This window comes from Stegodyphus dumicola, chromosome 2 (genome assembly GCF_044657685.1).
Source record: "Stegodyphus dumicola isolate Sdum_Otavi_A_Nest chromosome 2, ASM4465768v1".
NCBI lineage: Eukaryota > Metazoa > Arthropoda > Arachnida > Araneae > Eresidae > Stegodyphus > Stegodyphus dumicola.
The window spans coordinates 76,539,291-76,564,902 of record NC_140769.1 but is presented as its reverse complement, the minus strand read 5'-3'; the positions used below and the strand labels follow the sequence as shown (position 1 = coordinate 76,564,902).

Sequence of the window (25,612 nt, the reverse complement as noted above, 5' to 3'; positions counted from 1 at the left end):
TTGTTTTTAAAATCATTTTCTTTCGCAACAGCATAATTAGACTGCACATAAAATATGTGCTATATTGAAGGAAATGCTCATAAATTTAAAAAGTATTCTAAATGCAATATGTGTGTTTGTAAATGACATGGTAAGTTTGTTTTTGAAATATTTATGAGTCCTAGTATGTATAAAGTTGAATCATAAGATTTGTTGAAATTTCGAAATGCTCAAAATAGTAGCTAAATATTACAAAATAACTTGACGATTTTGAAGCCACACTTACTGCATTTTCGGATAATTTTCTGGAAATTTGATGAAATGATATTAAGGAAAGAAAGGCGTTGTGAGAAAATTGAAGATTGAAGGATGAGAAAATCAGATAAGGGTTGAATAAATTATGTGTCACATTTTGATTCTGTAGGCTGCTGCTATTTAGTCATGAATGTCCTAGCACTGGCAATGGAGAGTTTAATTTCATTTTATAAAAAAAAAAAAAAAAAAAAAAAAAAAAAAATCTGATGTAGACATCACATGACTTCCTTGTTATTTATTATTAAAATGTGCACATTTTTTGCAGAACTTTAAACTTATTCCCTCGAATTATTCGGGATTAGTTAGCCGATCCCTCATTACAAGTTGAAAATGACATTAAAAATTTTGAAAATGCCCCCATCAGTTTCTGTCTTTTGGGAGTCAAACTTCTTATAATTTTATTTTTTCGTAACGAGCACAAAACTTTCCCAAATGTAAGTATAGGAACTAGGAGCCCGTGTTAAAAGTTAGATTTCGTTATTTGTCAAAAATTAAATATTTTTTTTTAAATTTGACATTTTCAAAACATGATTATTTTGGTCATTTAAAACGCCTCTGTATTTGAAAGTGTATGACTAAGGATTGCGAAAATAAAGGCCGGTATGGACTTCTAAGCCGGGTAAGGGAGTGAGTACGTATACTCGTACACACACACACATATATATATGTTTGGTTCTACCAGGGGTAATAAAAAAAAGAGAAGTGCCCAACTAGATATTATAGAAGTTCCCTATACAAAATTTTAACTTTCTGCGGCTAGTCTTTTTGAGTTATGCGAGACACATACATGCATAAATAGGTACGTCAGACGTCACGAAAAAAGTCCGTTTTGCAATTCGTTTGGGGGGAGGAGGGAAAAACAGTCCTTTATTCTATCTGTACGTACAAACGTCATTAAAAAAAAAGTCCAAATGAGAACGATCAAAATGGATATTTCTGTTGAAATATTGTACCCGAAATTTTTAGCGATTACAATACTTCCTTCACTTCGTACAAGAAAGTAAAAATAGGAGGAGAAGGAATTTGTTTTTAACTTTTTAACTCATCTTTTATATAATTAATGTTTTGTGTTATAAATGTAACTTTATTCAGAGCCTTGATATATTTGCACCGAGTGTTACGCGAATTGCTGAAATTAATCTGCTGTTGTTGAATTAACGTCATGCAATTTTTTATGGTAATTTTAAATCCGTTCAGAGAGAAATATTTTATTAAACCGAAAACCATATTGGATACATAGAGCTCGCAGAAACATGCTAGAAAACTATTTTAAACTTTCACCTCTCACTGTCTGGATACATATGTAATTTGATTTTTTTATCTTACTTAAATGAATTGAGATAAATTATTGTATTTTTATTATTACTAGGAACATTTCGTGAATGTCGCATAAATTCGTCTTCGGTTAATAAGGTCTTTTATCTATTTAGTATCGCTAGGCTTATCCAAGAACAAAGATCAAGTTGTCTGCATGATTTTTTTTTTTCGGCGTCTTTTATCCTGTATCACAGACCTGTTACAAAAAGACAAGATTTCGTATCTCTGAACATTGCCTTCGATTATTCCCACAGATATGCCATGATAACATTTATCAATTAATTTTAGCATTAATCGATGTCTCCTTTTCTGCAGTCTTTTCGGGTTACTTTCGTTTAATACCGTAAGCAAAATCTTATTCTTTTGTTTTTGGTCTTCTTAAAGATGGAAAAGGGGGATGTAGTATTAACTAGGATCAGAACTATATCTGCGACAGTATCGGAGAAAACCGAGCATGCTGGTGGCGGTTTCAATTACTCAAAGCTGAATCTTCGTAATACACATTTAGCGGCAATCTCTGCTCTTCTGTATGTCGTCGCCTTCGGTATGATCCTAGGGTATCCATCTCCGGCAACTGTGGATATGAAGATGAAAGGAAGTAGGTTCAGACAAGTGACCGTTGATGAAATTACCTGGATTGCCAGTGTGTCATCCCTCAGTGCAGTTGTTGGCAATTGCATATCCGGTGAGTAAATTTTAATTATCTCCCTGTTATTGCCATGCTTGTATTTTGTATCATAATATCGTTAGTATTTTTGTATAAAATTGCAACTTTCTTTAATTATTCTTTGCAAAATCATATTATCCAAAAGTGAGGAGATCGTTCTAAGCGGTTGCAGTTCTTTATTTGATCTCATTTTGCCAGAAATTTTAAAAGCTGAAAAAATTGTTCAGCTTTTAAATTTCAGGATTGTAATTTTTATGAAATAGATGCTTTGCTGACATTAAACTTACATACCAGTAACGACATCGTTAATATCGTAAATGCCTTTTACTCCCCCTGCCAGTCAACTCTCAAGAAATTCAATTAATTGAAGGCAGATTATACAGGTTGCGATTACCCAGACCTGTCTAAAACGATGGAAAAATTGATGTTGCAAACCCTGAGCGTAAAACAAAATTATGTACAGAAAATACAAAAATAAAAAAGGGGGTTAACAGCAGTGATACCAGATAATGTTTGCCAGATGAACTCTGCCAAAAAATAAAAGGTTCTAACCTTTTTTTTTTTTTTTTTTTTTCCCACACGAGTGTTAAACTCATTGTTCAAATTTTCTTGTAAATCTGATTCTTTAATGCCTTTTGTAAGTTACGTTTTTAAATTCTGATCGTATTTTTTTTTCCATTATTTTAATATGTTCATATAGGGTGTTATGGTTTGGTTTCGCTTTTGTGATTATGCAAAGTCTCGAGGGCTATTCGCCTAAAATGAGGGATACCTTCGTGGAGAACTTTCTAAATAGACTATCTAGTATACACGTTACACATGGCGGGGAAAGCCACGAAAACAACCGTGCATCCAGCCCGTTCACGGAATCCGAACCTCGTACCGAACTACCAGTGTTCAGCGATTTTACCGCTCGGCCACTGGTGAGTACTATTGTTTTAAATTTTAATGTATGTAGCAAATAACTAATTATATAGATGTTTTATATGCAGCTGGCAATACTGAGACAAATATCCTTATTCCGTAGAGAAATCCAAAAAGTTATTAAAAATAGTAATAATTATATTAAGATTAAATATTTTGAATTTATCTAGATTAAACGCGTTGAAAATGCAGATAAGTTATCATTAGAGATCTTCTGTTGATTATGCCATGGATTAATTCTCTTCTGACTGTGGATTTTGTGTTCACTGTATATAACGTTCACTGCATATAACTTCCCATTAATAGAAGTAACATATTACTTCTATTAATGGGGAGTTAATTACATATCGATAATTCAGTGGGCGTTACTGTTTCACTATCCTTAATATCTTTAGAAACTTTACATTAAGCATTTGAGCAGAATCCTTAAACAAAGCGTGGGCTCTAATAAAAGTTTGAGTGCCTTAAAATTTATTAAATATTGTATTGAAAGTGGGAAAAAACACTACAATTTTAGGAATATTACATTTAACAAGCAGATTTAGAAGTACGCTGCATGGAAAAAGTATCTCAAGCTTCGAATTATAATTAATTTATCACTGAAGAGGCTATTATATTAATATGACCGTAACCTTTTCTCATTCGATTAGCTAAAATATTGGTAGACACTTGTTGGATATTTACTGGGGATAGGCTTTAGAACAGCATTTCTCAATCTGTGGTCATCGAAGCCTATCTTTCTAGTCCTAGATTTCCAAAAAAGGCAAAAAATAAAATGCATTTTAACTGCATTTATATTATCACATTATAGCTAAAGTCATTATCACATTATAGCTAAAAATCTCACAATTTGAAAATTACACATAGTAATATTCTATCACGTTTTCTCCCAAGACTACATTTTATGGTGTGGTGTGTGGTGTATTTAATTATGGCAAAGCACACTAGGGCTATCTGCCTAAGAGGAGGGATGCCTTTCGTGGAGGACTTTCTAAGGGAAACTGGCTCGTATACACGTTACACATGGGGAAAACCACGAAAACACCCATGCAGCCAGCCCGTTCGCGGGATTCGAACCTCGGACCGAACTACCAGTGTTCAGCGACTTTACCGCTCGGCCGCCGGTGGGCCTACATTTTATGAAATTTATTGCCTGTTACCCTACCTATGGATTTCCCACTTTAGTCTTAAAAAGAGGGATTTAAAGCGCTATGACTATGGTGCTTCTTCCCAGCGTACATAAGACATAACATAAGACATCAATGCAAAACGTGGGAGGATCATCCATCTCGCTAATACAAGTACCGAGATTTATTTGGACCATTAGCGCTTAAGCGGTAAAGTCGCTGAACACTGGTAGTTCGACCTGGATTCGATTCCAAGCGAATGGATTGGCTGCATGGGCGTTTTTGTGGGTTTCCCCACGTGTAACATGGATACGAGCTAGTTTTCCTTTGAGAGTCTTCCACGAAGGCATCCTTTCCCTTAAGCATATAACCCTCGAGTTCTTTGCTGCAATTAAATAAATTAAACAACGTCTATTAATCTTTTAGTCAATAAAATAGAGATTATCTTAATTCTAATAGCTTTGAATTATTAAAAATGAATATAAATACCATTCTATTAGTTACTGAATATTATTATAAAATTAAATGAATTCCAATTAAAAATACCAAATAGAGGCATTTTAAATCACAATAGTTTGATTTTACTTTAAAAACATTAATTGGTATGTCATTTTATTCTAAATCATTATTTCAACTATTAATTAAAATGTGTTGTAATTCTATGAGTAACTTTTACAAGCTATATGAAAACTTATCATTCGTTGTAAAAAATTTGTTTAGCCGTGATTTGTTACTTTATTCTTTGCTTATATTATCAACTAGATTATTTATCTTCATCATACAAATTAGGAATTCTTCTGAGAAATATTTTTTCTCATATAATTATGAAACGTTTTTTTGATAAATCTTATAAAGTAATGTTAGTTTTTCTGGTGCAATTTCTTATGGAAGTACTCCGTTTCTTTAAAATAAAATTTATATATTACACTACTTGTATGTTCACTTGCATGGTAATTAACTTCAGAAGCAGACTATGGAAGAAGGATATTTAAATTTTAATTCCAAAGGACAGGAGGATTTTCTGTGTTATAGTCACAATGCTTTATGCAGTATTGTAAATTATGCTTTATTTTTCGTTAATTACTTTTAATTTAAGTAGAAAGTTCTCTTCAAAGTCAATCTTTATCGGCGAATAGTATTTGAGGACTTTTCCGTTGTAATTTATTTTATATTTTTTTGACTAACTGAATTAGGGGCTAAATGGCGTCAATTTTGCAGGTGGATATCATTTATAAGAATGTTTACGTTTCCAGTATTGGTAATCTAAGATTATAATAATTACTGGAGAGGGAAAGTTTGTTTTATATGACTGTTCAGTTTAGCTTCGATATTTTCCTCCAGAGAAAGAGAGCAATTTGTACCATCTAATGAAAATTAAAAGAACTGAATTTTTTCTCTCGAGATAATTGCTGTATCCTCTCATTATTTAGTTGTATGTTATTGCATGTTAATTAATATTGCATTAATTGCATGTTAATTATATCCAGTTGTTCTTAAACTTAATATGTTTCACAAACAATAATCAATCAACAAATGGACTGTATTCCTACACTTTTATATGATTACACTAATTATAAATAATATGTCAGCAATGCGAAATAATTGATACAAAATAAGTGAGCCATTCTATATGGCTGTCACAAACACAATTCTATCAATCAATTATCTTGTTGCCACACATAAAGTTCAAAACTAAAGGAAGAAAAACAAAAGGAATTTACGCTGTTTGCAACAATAAAATGAAGCAAACGATACTCACATAAACACCAGTGGTATTACAACTTGTACGAAATATTAAAATATTTTCCGTATGTGCTGAAATATACTTCTGCGAAAAAAGTGTATGTATTATGAAAGTTGAGTTGAACGTCATAATAATAATTTGGAATAATTCTGAAGAAATGAACGTCCTAATAATAATACGGAATAATTCTCGAGAAATAAATGTCATTCTGAAACCTCTTTCATAAATAAATTTCGAGTTCTGATTAGCTTAGTGTTTAGAGTGAGAATAATACAGTTCGTAATCATAAAGTTATTAATAGTTGTTTCTTTATAAAATAAATTTGTAACTGTATAATTAATTAATGCTGTAAAATTATTATACGCATTTATTTTCTTGCATTCCCTTCCCCTTTATCAAATCTGGACTACATCGATGCGTATATTCTTGGCTACTTCGTCTTAATTTGCGACTGCCGAAATTTAAATGAATTATTTTATTTTGTTTTATTGTGTCATATATTACGTTAATATTTCGAAGGTAAAGTAGGACTGATTTGAAACATATTGTGAAGTGTTGGCGAATAAGGGCTTTATGTTATTCAATGTAATTATTCATAAGAATGCATTGTTTGAAATATTTTTTTATCATCGTTGAAATTTTTAATGGAATGTGCATAATTTTTTTCAGGTTATGTTTCTCAGAAATTTGGACGAAAAGCTGTTCTCATGTACGTATCTGCACCATTCGTGGCGGGCTGGCTGATGATTGCATATGCGCCTTCCATTGGTTGGATTTATGCTGGTCGATTCATCTCAGGCTTCTGTTCCGGAATCAGCACTGTTGCTGTTCCAGCTTATGTAGTGGAAATCGCTACAACCGAGACACGCGGACTTTTATCATCTGGATTCCAAGTGGCTCTTTCTTCTGGAGTTTTTATTATGATATCAATGGGTATTTTCCTTAGATGGTCGTGGCTAGCCATAGTAGGAGCCGTTTGTGTGACGTGTGGATCCGTCCTTATGTGTTTAATGCCAGAATCTCCTCCTTGGCTGATTCGCCAGAAGAAGAACGATGAAGCCCTTGTAGGTTTGCAATTTCTAAAGGGAAAGCATTCTGATTCAATGAAGGAGTTACGAGATATATCGCTGGAGCTATCGCAAGAAGCAACTGGTAGTATACGTTTGAAAGATTTCCTCGAGCCTTCTTTGTATAAGCCATCCTTGATCGCTATCTGTTTTATGTTTTTCCTGCAGTTCTCGGGAATAAATGGCATCATGTCATATTCCGTTGAGATTTTCGAAATTTCAAGGAGTTCCTTAAACTCCAATGTAGCCGCGACAGTAATTGCTGCGGTGCAAGTTGGAGGAGCTTTCTTAAGTAGTGCGTTAGTAGAGAGAGCTGGTCGTAAAGTACTATACATTGCATCTGGAATTGGTATGACCATAGCTCTGACAGGTCTGGGTGTTCAAGCTATATTGTCGAGCAAGCAAGAGATAGATCAAAGTGTATATGGTTTAGTACCTCTAATAAGTTTTGCCGTGTATATAGGCTCATTTTCTTTGGGTTTTGGTCCGATTCCTTTTGTTGTTACCCCAGAAATTGTGCCCATTCGGAGTCGGAGTGTTGTTATGGCTATAGCTAATGTTTCTAATTCATTTTTTGGTTTCATAGTAACAAAACTTTTCGAAGATATGAGATTAGCTTTCGGTATTTATGGACTATATTGGACATACGCGCTTATGTGCATTTTCGGTTGCGTATTTTGTTGGTTTTTTGTACCAGAAACAAAAGGAAGAACCCTTGATGATATACATAAATCTTTCAGTGCTTCTGTAGAAATGAAGGAGAAAAAAGATTTGCCTGAAAACGAGAAGCCTTATGCATGATTTATCATTTGTTTTAAAAGGACACGTGAGAGTGAAATGTAAATCCAGTTAACTGAACTCTAAATACTTAGAATAGCAAGTGTTTTTGCTGTTTTTTCAATCCACAGCAATTCAATTCGTAGCTCGGCTTTCTTGGCAAAACAAACTTTTAATTTATTTATGCTTTTTAAATAATGTAAGAGATTACGGATCATTATGCATACACTTAAAGAAGCTATTAAATTAATTTTGACCGATGTGTATATTTACGTAGACTAATCTACCAGGTTTGGCCTATAAACATTAATGCCGAAGAAATAACATGCAGTAAATACGTGCAGTGTTTTTCAAAGTATGGATCACAACTCACCAGTTTGGGGAAATGCTATACTATTTGTAAATACACACAGAGATAATTTTCCGTCCCCCAGAAGCAGTTTCTTGGTGTTTGAGGAGAGAAATGAAGGTCTGGTTTTCGTTTTATTTTATAAATATGCAAATTTACTTATAATAGGTGATTTATGTATAAAAATATATCAATTAGTTATAATAATTACATATGCCTACTTATAATTAGTTACATAATACTGTTTTAAAACTTTTATTTTACATCTGTACTTTTTTCCGCATGTCTGTATGTCGGTCGTAATAATCTGTAGCTATGTGTGCATGGGTCACGTTGCTAAACAGCAGTAGAAACACTGACTGCTGAGTTTATGTTTTTTCTAAAACGTACTTTTTAATCTTAAAAGGACTCCTTTTTCGAAGATAGTTTAAATGCACTAAACCCTTATGGACTGTGTGGCTTACGTCATGAATACATTGTGGGCATGGCAAAATCTTATTCTATAAAGTTAACTTCCCGTGGAACAAACGTGTTAAGTGTAATTCAAATTAAGAAAGTATTTATAATATAAACAAGCATATATTGTAGATTAAAGGAGAGATGAAAATAAATGTTAACTGAAAGGATTTTTGTTACTGTGTGATAAGTGGGTACATGATACAATTATTTCTTTTAAAAAAGATTGTATGTTTTCGACAATAACTTACGCAACTCTTTGAAACTTTCGCTGTAAGAAGCGTACATTTTTCACTGTGATTATCACTCAGCTAGTGGGTAATGCGCCAAACAGGGCTGCCGGATGCGCATGTGGATGGAAGAGAGAAAAATGTGGCCACAAAGAGAACTTTGGCATAGCAACGACGGTGTGCAGCGTCCGCGCATGAATGAAATTCTAGCATTGAAACAAATTGAATAGAAACAATTAAGGCATTTGTGCAAAATCACTTTGCGCAAATCCGCACTCGGCAAGGATTTACTATATATAGCGAATTTACTCGTCATCGGAGAAACATAATCAGTCTTCACAGAACTAGAACCATCGATTATTCGTCTTTCCGTTCAAGCTTGGCAGGGACCGTACATCTATCTGTCTTGCGTCGCTTCATCTCACTATTTAAATAGGCTCCAAGGTTAAGGTAATAATCATGTATGAGCTTGATGCCTTGATCAGAACCCCTTTCTGGCTTAATGTATAGCGAAGTTAATTTCTTCCATTATGGAATAAGGCTTTTTCCTTAACAACACCATGTGTAACTGTAGTTAATTAATGAAACTACCAATCAATCAATACAGCAAAAAATACAAATGAGTATTTCGAGTACTCGTAAATATAAACGAATTTCGTTATATTATTTTAATTGGAGGAAAATGGATTAGTGCTCCAAGCGATTAAAAATTTCGTATTTTTAACTATAAAATCTGTTTAAATAGTATGATAAGCTGAAAAGTTTTAAAATAATAATCCATCATTAGCTTAACATAGGTATTTTTTCTACTGCGGTAATATACATATATAGATACTTACCGGATGAGTTGTGGATCCATTTCATTCAGATTGTTGGAGATCTGTTGTGTAGTCATTTTACGTTATTTATAAGAATTTATAATTTTAATAGATATGTTTTCTGTTTTTTCTAATTGTATTCATTTGTAAATAAATCCTTTCATTAAGTCTCTTGTGGTGAATTAATTGAAAGTTGGCTGTCAAATTTTGACAGGTTTATGTATGTAATTATGGCAAAGCCTCGAGGGCTATCTGCCTAAGAGGAGGGATGCCTTCGTGGAGGACTTTCTAAGGGAAACTGGCTCGTATACACGTTACACATGGGGAAAACCACGGAAACGCCCATGCAGCCAGCCCGTTCGCGGGATTCGAAACTCAAACCGAACTACCAGTGTTCAGCGACGTTACCGCTCGGCCGCTGGTGGGCCTCAAATTTTGACAGGATACTATACAAGCGTATTGAAATAAGATTAAAGAAAGTTTAACAGTAATTTTATAACAAAATACTGCTGGTTTTGGATTTCAAAAGACTAAAAGTATTTGAAAATGATAAATTTGTTGCATTGTAATAAATTAAAGTATTACATAAAATTGTAATACTTCCTGTGCTAGCTGATTTCACCTCTATGAATAAGATGATTCAGTATGCATAATAAGAATATCAAGTAATGTTTGCATATTTCTGATACTTATTGTTAATATCCTATGCATTTCATGTTCTGGTAATTGTAACGATTATGAAGTTTTGTTTCTAGATTGCTAGTTTTAGCAGTTTTTGATCTTATAATAGAGTAATTTAGATAAAACTAGGCAAAAATCAATTTTATGTTAACGTTGGTTTTAATTCAGTGTTATTCGAAAGTTTGCTAATTTTATATTTCACACTGAGTTTGTCTCTTCGGTATAGAGCAATTTATATTTTTCATTTTATATTTACTTTTATAGTTTATTTTCTGTTAACTACGGTACATTGTTATGAAAGGGTTATTTTTATTTATGGAACAAACTTTTTATTTTCTGCAGTTGATACTGTTTCACTAAATCGTCAGTCACTACGACTGACACGCTTTACTGTCGCTGAGATTGATGGAGACTCGTAACTGAGGCGACATATTTCTTACTAAAAATCTGTCGTACAGTCGTTTCTGTTACATAAATTTGTGTACTCATTATTGTTCATATTTTCAATCAAATCTGCGCTAAATGCCATTTTCGCTTTTCGCCTTTTTTCATGGGAACGAAAATCTTTTTCTCATTTCTTTTGTTAAATTTATTTCTAAGTACTAATGCAGATCTTCCTTGAAAGCAGTTCCTGTTTAGTTTGTGTACCATAAATAGCTACAAGCAAATATTTTTTCTTCAAACAAAATTGATATTTTTTTTGTATAGATATTAGTCGGATCTACGATTATATATTAATAAATTTAAAAAAAAATGTTTTTGGTTAAAGTGACATAAAGTGAAGATTTTAAATGGCTTAAATCGAGGCATACGTGAAATTATTAATATTTTGCGTTTATTTTTATTTTGATTTTTAATTAATGCATCAGTTACAGATATTATTTACAGTTTTGGATGTAGGATGAATTTGTATATAATGGGACCTGATCATTTTTTTATTATCCTTTATGATTTTCTAAAGATAAATCAGTACTTATCAAATGGTGGCGTGTTATGCTTGTAGATGGTCCCAATCTAGGAGCATAATTAGAGATCATTTAGGAAGCTTCGCTAACAAAGATGCGTGTACTACATGTATCTTATAGTCTGTTACTTTAAAATAGGAGCTTCAAAGCTATTATTTTCCTTCCAATTTGACTTGTAACCATGGGAATAACAGCTGCGGAAAAAAGGTCTGGTGGCTTAATTCTTTTCCCCCACTTCATTTCCATTTAGCTTTATGAAAAGCACGTGAATGATTTTAACAGCAGTCTCAAATGATGTGGAGAAAGTAAATGCTTTGCAGTGATCACCGCGATTGCAAATGGAAATGGTTGGCAATTTTAATAGATATGTTTGGCCTTGAAGTGCCTATTTCAAAGTAACAAACAGACTATAGTTTATAGATATCATATATCAATATGTGTGATATAATCAATATGTGTGAATAAACGTTCCTGTGTGCTTTATTTGCTTAAAGTTTGATCCTAGAAATTCCTCTTACCCAGTTTTTTAAAATAAAGTTCAAAACTTTATGAAATTAGTTTTAGATACTATGGATTAGTGGTTCTACGAAAAGAATAAAGAAATTACGATTTTTATATATTCTTAGAGAACGAACGAAACCAATTAATATTCTTTTATATGCAAATTCGCGCAGATACTTCGAGCGACCTGATTGAGGCTACTTTTCATGCTTATAAGCGATTTGTAAAATGCATTTGAAAATTAAAGAAGGAAACAGCTGATGGGAGGGGGGAGGAGTGGATCGTAGTGGTAGTAGTAGGTAAAATAATATTATTAAATTTATACCAGACCCTTTTATCTTTGGTGAAAATGTTCATCTTAAACATGTCTGCGAACTGCATCTCGAGCATAAGAAATTTCTTAATTTTAATGAACTAAAGTATACTGAATGATTTACTAAGTTCAATTTTGAGTCTTTAAAGACCGTATTAATGAAATCTTCTTTTTTTTTTTTTTTTTTTTTTTTAAACACTATTAACGATAACAGTATTACAGTTTATAAACGTAGTCGGTTTGTAGACTTATTACATTTCTCCGACGCTGGAGACGTGAAAAATAAGCAATGCGCTCGCCGGGAATCTGGACCTCTCGAATACGCGCCGAGTGTGCTACCGTTGCAGGAAGAAGGCATGTAGAAAGGGGGAGAAAATACCGTATAGGGTTACATTTGACTTCTTTCAAAAATCGTGCACAGTACTTTAAAAAACTGTCAAGCGTTTTTCTAGGATCGGTACTTAAAGCAGTAAGCCCATCCCCATATCTTTTCTCCAACAAATTTCATATATTTTTACGACTGAAAAATCAAGAAAGAATTTTATTTAGTTTCTAGAAAGCGAAATTTGTTCTTGAATAAATAATCCCGATAATATAATAATAGGAATATAGATAATCGGAAATATAATAACAGGAAAAAGAATATTTTACCTGGATTTTAAAAGTTAAAGTATATAATCTTTCTTCACAGTTATTCATATGTAAATTCATTGTATAGATTTGTTCGGTGTATAACCTCTCTTGGTACGTGATTTTACTTCGAAGCGCCATTTTGTCTAAGAACTAAGCTTGAGTAAAATACTTAAATAAAAATAAATACACTTGAGCTTATGGATATCAAACTGCAATCTGACTGCATGTCAGATATGCGTAGTGAAATAAATGCCGAGCTATATCTGGAATAACTGTCCTTTGTATATGCAGAAGTCTTCATGTAACGTTACTTTAAATCAGTTCTCTCCTTTATTATTTAGCTTTGACATTTTTAACCGCTTATAAAAATATATTTTATGTCTATATTTTTACTTCCTTGTACGAAGTATTGTAATCACGAAAAATTCCGGGTCTCATATTTCAACGAAAATATCCATCTTGACCGCTATCGAATGCAATTTAACGATTTTTTTCCATGACATCTGTACGTAAGGAGAGAACAAAGTACTCTTTTTCCCCAAGCGAATTATAAAACTGATTTAAAATAGATTCAGAAGAGAACTTTTTTTCGTGGTGTCTGTACGTACATGCGTACGTTTGTATGTATGTATGCATCTCGCATAACTCAAAAACGAGTAGCCTCAGAACATTGAAATTTTGTATATAAGACTGCTATAATATGTAGTTATGCACCTCCCTTTTTGGTTGCAATCGGCCGCAACAAAAGTATATATATAAGGTAACAGAGAATATATATATACCTACTCTGTTACTCATCCCAGTGAGATCAGTTTTTTTTATTCTTATATGTTGGTAAATTGCTCATTTTTTGCTTTAAAAATGATTGAATTATATATGGTTCTGATCTTCCGATTAAGGTTTTTATGCCTTTAGTTAATCTGCATGCATCATTTGTAGAATTATCAACAATTTAAAAGTTGTTTAAGTTAGGCGAATTCTAAATTTTTTTTTCCGTAACAGCCATATTTGTTTACATTTGAAAATTTAGCAGAATAGTGGATTAAGTGTCTTTTTGCGGAGTGCGACCAAAATTAAACTTTCATTGTTGTGCAACAAAAAATCTGCGTTGTTGCCTTCTGGCCGAATTGCTTGTTTTTTGGTAGGAACTCCAAATTTAATTGTAAAATTTGTTTTTTATTTGTTTTTAACTGCATGGTGTTTTTTTTTTCTATATTTTTTAAATTTTTAATGATGATATTTTCAGGTCTTATGTATTTTTGCATTGTAGAGAACTGAGAACAGAATTAATTGAATGAGAAATATATCTCTAATGAAATTCGAAGAAATAATTTTAAATGAAATGCAGCAAAAATGCGTATAATTTAATATTCCGTCAAGGAAGTCATGTGGTGTAAACATCAGATTTTTAATTCTTGAGGGCTAAGTCCTGAACTAGTTGACCTGTTGTTGAAAGTGAAGTATAAAATTGTTTCAACTGTTAAACTGAATTTTAAATACCGCGATCAGATTTAATTTTCTTTTCAGTTTCGTATTTTTTTATATTTTTAATTAAAAGCTTTAATTTTTTTAATCTTTAATGATATAATCTTTTTTTTAAATATATTTTAAGGTGTTAGACTGTGATGTGAAATCTTCATATTGTGTTATTTTTATAAACATGCATTTTTGCTCGAAATAACTAATAAAACAAGTAAATAGTATCGTAGTTAGGTAATTATAAGTCACTGTTTGTGACAAGTTAGTTAATTGTAAGTCACTCTTTGTAACAAGTTAGTTAATTACAAGTGAATTGTGACTTTATATATTTATAAAATGCTTTAAAAATCTTTCTAAATTACAGTAGATTTTTTCAGTCTTTGTAGAAAGTGAGTTAATTACAAGTCACTCTTTGTCACTTTATATATGCATAAAATGCTTTAAACTGTAAAAAATCTTTCTAATTACAGTAGATTTTTTTAAAATCTATGATCAGTAATTTATTTTTTCTTAGCTTACACACGCAATGCCGTGAAGTGACTTTAGTTTTATCAAAGATAGTTGATATGTCTTCTGCATATCTTCAGTCCTTTTATTCATGTGTTAATCTGAACAATGCATGAAGGTTAAATTATTGAGTAATCTGAAAATATTATCGCTGTGCGTGATATTTCTCGATAATAATTCCTGATAGAATTTATCGATTTTGTTTGCTGTCAGAAACTTCATTTAACGGAACTACGCGAACTTTTGCTTCTTTTCTCAGATGTAGAAATATTTGTAGTAGCCTCACCTGCTATTTTCTAATTTAATTAATCAATTTTTAACTCATATTAAATAATTTAAGATCTGAATATGTAGAGCTGAATCTTGTTAGAAAAGTTTGAACGTTTCCTTGAATATTTTTCAATATGTCTCTGTCTTTAAGTTATATGACAATTCATAAAAACAGTGACAAAAAACCTCTCGTTCCTGTTGTGAATCTTCGAAATACTCACATAGCGGCAGTGTCAGCTTTCTTGTATATAGTAGTCTTAGGCATGTCAACAGCTTATTCGGCTCCCGCAACTGTAGATATGAAGAGACCTGGAAGTAGATTTATGGATATTACTGCAGAAGAAATCTCCTGGATTGCTAGTTTACCAGGTTTATCTGGAGCGCTTGGAAATTTCGTATCTGGTGAGTATTGCTTTTGCATGTAAATTTGTGTTTTAAATTACATGTAATCATTATCGAATTACCGTATTCCCTGTCACTTGTTCTGCTTGTATGCTTTTTATTTATAGCCAGTTTACAAGACTAAAAATTTCTTTAAATGAAGAAATGAAGTATTAATTTTTTCGGCGTAATGTATTAATTCGATATGTCACGTACTTCATATTTAAACGTAACACTTCAATATATCTGTGAAAAGAACGTACCGTAATAATGTGACGGTATATGCTTATTTTTAAAACAAATATAAAATTTTATTGTGTCAAAGAAATAGCTGTGAACACGCGCTCGAGTTTATAGAGATACTCTAAATCTTTTAGCTGACCGGTGGCTGAGTACTTAAATTAGTAGTTAACGATTTAGAGATACTCTAAATCTTTTAGCTGACCGGTGGCTGAGTAGTTAAAGTTGCGAAACTCGTATGAAGACTGTTTCAGTAACAATGATGTGGTTTTAAAGCGAACTGTCAGCCATGTTTAAAATGTCACTAAATTTCATTTGTGTTCATTTGTTTGTGCTTCATTTGGCAATTCATCATACTCTTCAAGAACTATATTTTTCGGAAAAAAATTATTTTCTCGGATGAAGTTCATTTCTGCTGAAGTGGATATGTTAACAACAACAACAAAAAAAAAAAAAAAAAAAAAAGTCGTTTTCGATATGAAAACAGTCCACGAAAGATTGACGAGAAGCCCTTGCATCCGCAAAAGATTACTTTGTAATGTGGTTTGTGACACAGTGGCATCATCGAACCATTTTTTTTTTTTTTTTTTTTTTTTTCAAAACGAGGGAGAAGATGCAGCTACAGTTACAGAGTTATACAGATCGATAACAATTTTTTTGCCAAATTAAGAGGTCATGTGGCTCCAACAAGATGGTACCTGCTACCGGCACTGTCGACGATTGCAAAATAAAATTTGCTGAAAGCATAATTTTCATGAAATGCAACTGTTAGTTGGATTCCCTTAAGCTATTATTTAACTTGTTTAGACTACTTCACACTAAAATATTAAGAATAAACGTCGAACACTGCATTCTTGATATTAGGTACGAATCATTGTGTACAGTCATCGAAAATTGTTTTAATCGAATTCTCTGGTGTGCACTTTGTCGAAGTGGATACATAAATCATGCTTTATTCAAAATATAATTTTAAAAATTGTACTTTGAAATATTAGAAAAAATTTGCCTGTATCTGAAGTTGTTTTTATTTTATTTCAGTTTAAAGTCATATCATCGTACTGGAACACCATTTAGTTCGCCTCTGGCTATATTCCTGGATTAAATGAAAGGAATAGATGATATATTCTTTTTTTTTTTTTTTTTTTTTTTTTTTGTCATGTATAACGTAATTATCAGTCCCTAGAAAACCTTTTATGAAAACATATATATAACATTATATAGTAAAAAGCAGAAGGAAAGCTTAAAACGTCATGAACGTCGACAAATATTAAGCATGATGTACCTTGAAAATACACACTGTAAGAACTTGGAAAATATAACTGATTTTCAAGAGCATTTGAAGAAGCCTGTTGCAAAGTGAGCAGAATAAGTGTGTTTCTGATGATTGTTATGATTGCATATATCATTGATTGACAGTATATAGATCTCATGATTAATACCAAACCCAGTTTTTCCATTCATTTGTTATGTCTCTAACTTTTTTTGCATCAAATGCATTTACAAGTGGGATCGGACATTACATATAGAGAAAATCCCGAAAATGGATTTGCCCCGAACCCGTTTGCCAAGATTCGAACCTGGATTGAACTACAAATGGCTGTAACTACGAAAACGAAAGAATCAAAATTCGTGCACATTTCAGAATGAGGGAACAATCACACAGTGACAAAATTTCACACATAATGATATATAGCTTTTACTTACTCTAGTACCGCCATTCTCAAGGAAGGCACGGCAAGTATGGGATATCATTCCATTTGTTGTGATAGTAATAATTTTGGTAGTTAAACCTCCTTTCTCTCTCTTTATCACTCGCTTTTAGAATTTCTGTCCTCTACTGATTAAAAATTTACATAACAGTAGCTACAGTTTCCTTATATATCGAAATTTTTAGTAGTATTTTTTTAGTAGGTTTACACTTACTTACATATGTATAAATCGTAGGTATTGTTCTACGAACTCTTTACGAGGCATGCACCTGTTACAATTAATCTTCCTCTTCCATGAGGAAGTGTCCTGTGTTTACTATCGTCATGATAGTAATTACTATCATCTTAACATGGTAATAGCCGGTGAACAGCTTATAGAAAGTGAGACGCTGGGTACTTGGGGGAAAGTGTTTAGTGCATAGCTCCTCTGTCTTGAGACAGTTCCTAAGATAATGAAGAACTTCTGCTACGTGTTCAACGGCACTACAAGGTAGACTTAACGTGTTTTCTCAGGAATCGTAGGGAATGTGACCGTGGTTTGTGGAGACTTGAAATTATAGATAGATGGTTGTGCTTCAATCTGTAAAGTGTCCTTCTCGTAGTGCCTCTATTTGTGTAGGAAAGGAGCTTCGCTTGTTTAATCCTTGCAGGACGATTATGCTGTCTGTATGAAATATCGCCTTACTTACCAGGATATTCCCTGCCCTTTTAAGGTCCGCCGTTTAAAGAGCGTACGACTGGGCCTGTAAAATTGTAGCGTAGTTACTTTTCCCTAATGTTTGTTAGATGGGAAACCCACCTGTGTTTCTTACCCAAAACAAAATCCATATATTTCATTTTGACATCTGAGTGGAACCCCCCGCCATTTTATGCAGGGTGGGTTCGCTTCTGTCTTATGGTCTTTTGGAAACATTATCAATCGAGTTTTCTCTGTGCTGAATTTTTAATTTGTATTTCTCGCTTTAAGTACTTAAGCTGTAAGTAGTTTTACTACTGCTTTTTCTGAATTACTGACCAATTTATTCTGTCAATAACTAATATAAAATCACCTGCATATGGCTAAATTATAGCGTTCTCCTCGAAATCTATTCTCAGAGCTATATGTGCAATATTATTCCAAAGGATGGGTCCCCTTTCTTATATTCTTTTGTGACATGAAGAGCATCTCTTTTATGAGTAATCCGTGTACTTTCCGGGTAGTTGTTTATTATGTTGAACAGATTTTTCGGGCAGCCTAGATCCTTTAGTCTGGCATGTAAGCCGACTACCATAATTGACTGAAAGCTGATGTTGCACCAAGATATATTATACATGTATGCAAACCTCTTCTTCTGTTTCGAGAACTACATCATGGACTTTGTTTAAAGTGTCGATTGTAGTTCTCCCTTTTGTGAGCCCGTATTGGGCCACACTTAGTAGTTTTCTACTTTCGAGAAAGTGGCTTAGTCTCTGTGTGACTGTCTTATCTAATACCTGGCCGGGTTAGTCTCTGTGGGATTGCCTTATCTAATAACTTGTAAGGATTATGTTAATTAATCTAACAGTTAAAGTTAAATTTTGAATTAAAGTTACTTTCCTATCTCTTCTTACTTTTAAGCTTACAACATCCGGCCAGAACGTATTTTTAGAATCGCGTTTGAATGCAAATGAGCAGAAGTATTTAACTGTGAAGTTCTACTGGCTTCGTTAGAGAGCCAGTGATTTTGTCTAGCACGCGTTCGCCTTTTCTTGCTATTCTCTCTCTTAAGCTATTACTACTCTGGGCCGTAATTTAGGCCCTTGATAACTTCGCCGTTAATTAGCATGAAGAGGCCAACTGTGTTAGAATTTTGATAGCTTCGACTATATCTTTTTAGTTAAGTTTAGTTCTTAGTTTCCTAAGTTCAAGCCCGAGTGGAAGCTTTATTGCAACTCCAAGAAAGGAGTCGTCTGTTTAAACTTTATTGGAATAATAAAGGGTAATTCCTTCTTACGCTTTGTTCTCCGTCTCACGAACTCAAGCGATTATTCGTTTACCAGTTTTTAAGATTCCCCAACTTTAGCTACAGATTAAAACACATAGGAATCTTACAAACTTGCTGCACTCTGATAAGAGGAACACTGACTTGTAGAAGAGGACTATCTTGGCATCATCTCAGGAGTCGGGAAAGTACCCTAACTCTAGGCATTTATTTAGCGGGTATGGTAGTTTGCCACTGCTAACAATCCTTAACTCATCCAGAACTTCGACAATGTTATCTAGGCCGAGGGCCTTCTCTTGTTTCATTGTCTCGGTTACCGTTTTGATCTCCAAGTGTGAAAAGAGGAGATCGTCTTCTGTATCAGCAGGCGTGCTCGAGTAGAACCAGTGTTCTTTTTGATGTTCCATATCTGTTGAGTGATCCTCTTGTGGGAAGTGAAAGTGTATTATATCCCTTATTGTGTCTTCTGCCGAGATAATTGAAGTTCCGTCTCTTTTTGTCATCGTTCTTAGCTGTAATGGCCCTAGGCGTTTTACCTATTACTAGACCGAAATATATGCCAAAAGGTGAGCTTGCTATTATACTATCCCAAGTGGTGTAATCTTCTGACAGTATTTCGCATTCCTGTGAGGTCCCCTGTCCACCATAGACCGTTGGTAGTCCTTCGATATGTATTTTCTTCTTTCTGGCGGTCGTACAATAAAGATATTAACAACGTAGATTCTCTGTGACCGTTGTTATATAGATATCTAATTTTTCTCGGGTGTTTGGCCTAAATTTATCTGTTTGAATTCTGTAAGTACTTCCGTGAACTGTAACCAGCCCGTGTCTTTAATTGAGATTTTAAACCTTGACTTCCTTTCATAAGGAATGTTACTTACATCATACATTATATTATTGGGGTCGCTACTATTTTCATCGTTCGTGGCTTGCCAGTTTTGGATATTTACTGAACCGGCACTTCTATAGGTGGGTCAGTTGACCTACGAGTTCCTAAGCGCGCCAGCGAAAGTGAAAATGTCACTCTAGCAGTTTATTACTGTGAGATTGGCTGAAGACCAAAAAGTAGTACACACTTTATGGCCTCTTTGGTAGGCGACGTTTGGGCCCCATAGCGGGTATTGGGCACTGAAATCGCCATTGACTAAGAATGGAATATTGTTATTGTCTCCGACCAGATTATCCACTCCTGATGGTTCTGGCTGTATGTCTTGAGACGGGGGTCAATATACATCTACCAGGAGGAATCCTATTTTTAGTGCTGTTATATTGGGCATGCTTAGGAGTTCTATAGCTGTTATCAGACTATATATAGGGCAGACTGTATAGTTTATTATTTAGTACACATAACTTCTGTGCGGATGCTATTTTAATATTTTAATTATTTCTAAAGTTGCTCAGTAGCATTCCGTGAGTGCTGTGAGTTAAACTGTAGGATTGTAATTTCACTTTTAGGATTATCTGTAGAATCTAGAGGATTTGTGTTGATAGCATGGGCATTTCTTATCCGTGGTTTCCGTTGTGTTATAACTCGAGTTTTTTATTTGCTTAAACACAGTTTTAAAATTTTTTGGTTTCTTCTTTGCAGTTCTTAAGTTCATGATTATCTGATCTGCATTTTGCGCATTACAGCCTTCTCTGCAATTTTTAGCAAAGTGCTTAAGCATTTAGCGCACTGTGAAACTTGTTAAGCGTCCATTGTGTATTTATCTTCTTATCCTTCAGAAATAGCTTAAAATTTATAGGTCTACTGAAAGGACGCAATATTTCTCAAACTTAGCTTGCATAGAGAGTTGTGCTTCTAATTCTGATTCCTCGATTTCCGATTTTGTTTTGTCATTAGTTTTACTAACCCGTCTTTGTCTATATCAACGCTGTAGATTACTATTTGACCAGCATTTTGATTCAGGTGAAGTGCTTCATTGGCCTGTATGCTACGTTTAATTGAATGCCATTCTTTAAATGGAGGAGCTTGACAAATTTTCATGTTTTATTTTCTTTTTATTATGCTAAAATATGAAGCTATTCAGCATTTTATTGTGTAACAAAGCATTTTTTTTACTATAAATGTATTTTGAAAATGAAGAAACTGTAATTTAGAATTCGTGGAAGAAGCAAATCGTAGACTTGAGTGAATATCAAGTACACATGCATTATTGGATAAGGCTGAGACGAAAATCGTAAGATATTTTAATCCCGTTGAACGTTTTTGTAGTGCTCCTGGCCTCTAACTATGACCATAGTGATCCTTAAACCATCGTGCGAATGTATCTTGATACAATCAGATGCAGGATTTTTTGAAATCAGAACATAGAAACAGGTATCCTAAATTGTCTAAAATGCAAGACCAGATATCTAATTCCTATACGGTAGAATATAAAACAAGTTTAAAACACGATTTGTTAGTACTGAATGTAGAGGGAAATAGGGGTTTAAATTGTTAGAATGGAATCTAAAGAATTAGATTGCATTTCTGTTGTTCTTGAAGCGGCTTGTATACATAGCTGGGAGGAGGGTAAGGCATATGAGGCTCTTGCCTCAGGCGAACAATTGGAAGGAGCGCCAAATTAGTTATGGAAATTTAGAAACTCATTAAAAATAGTATGTTAATTAACTTTCAGCTTCGAAACAGGGCAATGACTATCAAAAATATTCTACGGAATAAATAATCTAGTTGAACAAAAAGAAGAATCAGTTGCATTAATGTATTCTAAAATTTTGAGCGTGAGAATTATACTGAGTATTGTATAAGACATTAACAGTTTTCCAACAAATTTTATTGTTGGAACGAACATATTGAAGTTTACTTACGCTTATTTCTACTGTAGAAACATTAGGTATTTTGGAAGCAGGCAAGATAATAAATGAGCAATCGCCATCGCTGGGAATCGAACCACAGGCTTCTAGAATACCGGCTCAGCTTGCAGAGCCACTACACCACGAAGGCACGCTAGGAAGGCGGAAGAAATACCTTATACTACTAACGTAGTAAACTCCATAAACTAAACTATCCCACATGAAGTCATACTGTCGACATCAGTCAGTCTCTACTACTTCCATAGAATTTTAACTATATCTTTTCTGCTCTTACTTCTCCATAATAAGCTTTCTGAAGTGTACTACTTGAGTATGGATGCTGAAAAGTTTATTGCAGCAGAACTAATCCATAAAGGCCTATTAAAACAGCATCGGAAGATTAGACATAATGTTTGGAAATGAAATGTAACGTATTATTAATCGTTTGCTTCATTTTTTATGTAAAATTTACCTTGAACGAGATGCATGCTTCTAAATTTTGCTTTGTTCTATTCATATTTAATTCATGCCGGAAGTTTTTAACTGAGTTTTATCAGATTTTAACTGAAAAATGTAATACGTTTATGTAATTATTTATTTTTTATGTAATTTCCGAAAATTCCTTCTTGTCTACATCTCTGTATTTGGACTGCTCGCATTATCAACCTTTTTGGTTCACAAATAAATTTTTGATTATTGTAAAATCGCGTCTCCAGATTTTGCAATATCCAATGAAATTAAAATACGAATTTTCTGAAGTAAACACTATTAATACGTATCGAAAAACCATAAAAGTTTAGTAGACATCATATTCTCTGCAAATTTAAATAAGCACGAAAAAAAAGAAAGTAGGGGAAAAAAGCGTACAGATATTATATATTGCATTTATTTTGTTAATACGGCGAGTAATTTCAACTTACGCTTCATTTAAAGAAATAAAAGAATAACCAATTTTATCCTAATAGATCTGTGCCCAATAATGGCTGAATGGTTAAGCGGTTAGCGGGTTGGCGTCGTGGATAACTTTCATGGTTTTCACGATGTGTAACATGAAGCGAGCCAGAATGTTTTCCAGTTTCCCTCAGAAAGTTCTCCGCGATGGCATCCCTCCTCATAAGCAGATAGCCCTCGTTGCTTTTCCGTATTCAAAGAACGTAACCTAAAAAAACCTTATATATTTATAATGATATTCTAATGAGGCTATCAGGCCTTTCGACCTCTCTGGAAGAAAAAGAGCTTTAGGTGCACAGGAAAAGATCCTTAGTGCAGCTATTATTTAAAATAAAGCAGACAGTTGCGTGTATTCAGTCCAGCAAACGGTTCAAAGAGTGTGAAATGTTCCCACTGGTGAATTCATACTAAATTCAATTTCACTGTAACGACCATTCGTTATAACGTCCTTTAAAACTCAAAGCAACGTTATTTCAGCAACAAGTGAATATTTTATTTTATTTTACTTTTGGGCTGTGGTAATAACTCATTAATTTATATTAAAATTTTATAATGTTCTGTACCTGATATTTAAAAAATTTGTTTGTTGGATAATAATTCATTAATTTAAATTTTTGTACCCTCATTACTTAATAATAGTTTTTTTAAAAAATGGATAAATCTGTATGAACTATGTTTTGTTTAGTTTCTGAAACAATAATCTTTTGGTACTTTTCGATTTAAATTAAGGGCTAAAATTCACAGAATTATTCGAATTTCGTCCCAAGTAAACCTTATTCGTGAGTGGAATTGTCGTCTTAAATTTCATCGCTTTTTCAATACGGTTTTTCATCATATGTAGCTTTTAAAATACTGTTGTATATACTTTTTTAAAATGTTGCTTTTTATTTCAGGTTTTGCTTCTCAGAAGTTAGGACGGAGAGCAGTTTTTATGTATGTATCTACAACGTATGTCACCAGCTGGTTGATGGTAGCCTATGCTTCATCAATGACATGGATTTATGTGGGTCGTTTTCTTACTGGCATTTGTGCTGGTATCTGCGCTGTTGCTGCTCCTGCATACGTTGTTGAAATCTCAACGACAGAAATAAGAGGACTTTTAACATCAGGATTTCAAATAGCCTTCTCCTTCGGAGTTTTCCTTGTGATGGCCTTGGGTATTGTCCTGAGATGGTCCTGGCTGGCCATATCAGCTGCTGTTATCGCTGTATGTGCAGGGTACCTTATGTATATGATGCCAGAATCTCCGCCTTGGTTAATTCGCGAGTCTAAGAACAAAGAAGCCTTGAAAGGCTTGAAGTTCCTTAAGGGAAAGTACTGTGATATTGATAAAGAATTTCGTGAGATTTCTGACAACATGGCACAGCAAGCTGCGGATGGCATACATGTACGAGATATCTTAGACCCAACCTTGTACAAACCTTTAATAATTGCCGTATCATTAATGTTTTTTCAGCAGTTATCTGGCATTAATTCCCTAATGGCTTATGTTGTAGATATCTTCGAAAGCGGTCAACGTTTTATGGATCCTCACGTGGCTGCCACATGTGTCGCAGCTGTGCAAGTTACAGGTACAGCTATTAGTGGTTTGCTTATGGATAAAGCAGGACGCAAGGTATTATTCACAATATCAGGCAGTTTTATGACTTTGGCACTAATAGTGTTGGGTCTTCATAATCTCTTATCTACCCGATTGGTAATGGACATGACTTTTTATGGTTGGGTGCCACTGGTAAGTTTTGTTATATATATGTTAGCTTTTTCGATTGGTTATGGTCCTATACCTTTCGTAATAACACCTGAAATAGTGCCTATTCATAGTCGAAGCACAGTTCTAGCTGTTGCTAGCGTCTCCTCATCTTTGTTTTCTTTTGCAACAACAAAATTATTCGATGATATGCGAACTGCTTTAGGCACTTACGGATTATACTGGACTTACGCATTTTTTGCTCTTTTGGGCTGCTTGTTTTGTTGTTTTTTCATACCCGAGACAAAAGGAAAGACAATACACGAAATAAACCAAAGTTTCTCATCAAATAATAATGATTCATTGTAGAATAACAGAAAATTGTGAATATCAGCTACAGCAAATGTTTTACCCTGAGATATATTTTTATGTTTGCAGGGCATGTATATTAAGAGTCTTGTACAGCAATAAAATCATGAAAAATTTGTGTCTCCTTTAATCATGCGTGCATTCATTTTGTAAGATTCTCACTAGTGTATTTCTCAGTTACTGTGGAAAGTGACGAATCTTAAGAACTAGTTAGCGAATAATCGCTTAAGTTCGTGTAACAAGAAACAACAAGATGGAAGGGTAACTAAGCCTTTATTATTCCAATAAGATTTACAAAACTCCGTCTTGGAGTGTACAATCAAAACAACACATGGGCTTGAACTTAAGAGACTAAAAATTAAACTAAAACTAAGATTAACTAAAGAAATATAGCCGAAG

The 25,612-nt window shown here is 33.5% G+C and overlaps 3 protein-coding genes across 5 annotated transcripts in view; all 3 read left to right on the top strand.

The window, feature by feature from the left end:
• The window catches only part of LOC118185763 (uncharacterized), an 831,500-nt gene that overhangs the window by 468,187 nt on the left and 337,701 nt on the right, over positions 1-25,612 (top strand). The gene's annotated exons all lie outside the window — the stretch shown is intronic.
• LOC118193479 (trehalose transporter 1-like protein) overlaps positions 1,891-25,612 on the top strand; it is a 35,996-nt gene continuing 12,274 nt past the window's right edge. Inside the window, exons 1-2 of one of the 2 annotated variants that reach the window (XM_035364576.2) lie at positions 1,900-2,296; positions 6,743-9,940. In XM_035364576.2, coding sequence (XP_035220467.1) covers positions 1,996-2,296; positions 6,743-7,941 — 1,500 coding nt within the window. In that variant the 5' untranslated portion in view covers positions 1,900-1,995 and the 3' untranslated portion in view covers positions 7,942-9,940. Of the gene's footprint in view, positions 2,297-6,742; positions 9,941-25,612 lie in introns of those variants that run through there. The other variant, XM_035364575.2, reaches the window with a different exon arrangement.
• On the top strand, positions 8,019-25,343 carry LOC118193481 (facilitated trehalose transporter Tret1-like). Of its 2 annotated transcripts, none has more exons than XM_035364580.2 (2): positions 8,019-8,386; positions 24,051-25,343. In XM_035364580.2, the coding sequence occupies exons 1-2, from the start codon at positions 8,275-8,277 to the stop codon at positions 25,211-25,213; spliced, it is 1,275 nt and encodes a 424-aa protein (XP_035220471.2). In that variant the 5' UTR covers positions 8,019-8,274; the 3' UTR covers positions 25,214-25,343. The 2 variants fall into 2 exon arrangements, with proteins under 2 accessions (XP_035220471.2, XP_035220470.2); XM_035364579.2 differs by lacking the exon at positions 8,019-8,386 and adding an exon at positions 15,056-15,521.

Excerpts from the sequence above, each read along its gene's own strand:
- LOC118193481 (XM_035364579.2), top strand. The coding sequence starts at position 15,254 with ATGTCTCTGTCTTTAAGTTATATGACAATTCATAAAAACAGTGACAAA. Across the intron at positions 15,522-24,050 it reads GCTTGGAAATTTCGTATCTG|GTTTTGCTTCTCAGAAGTTA; the intron begins GTGAGTATTGCT and ends TTTTTATTTCAG.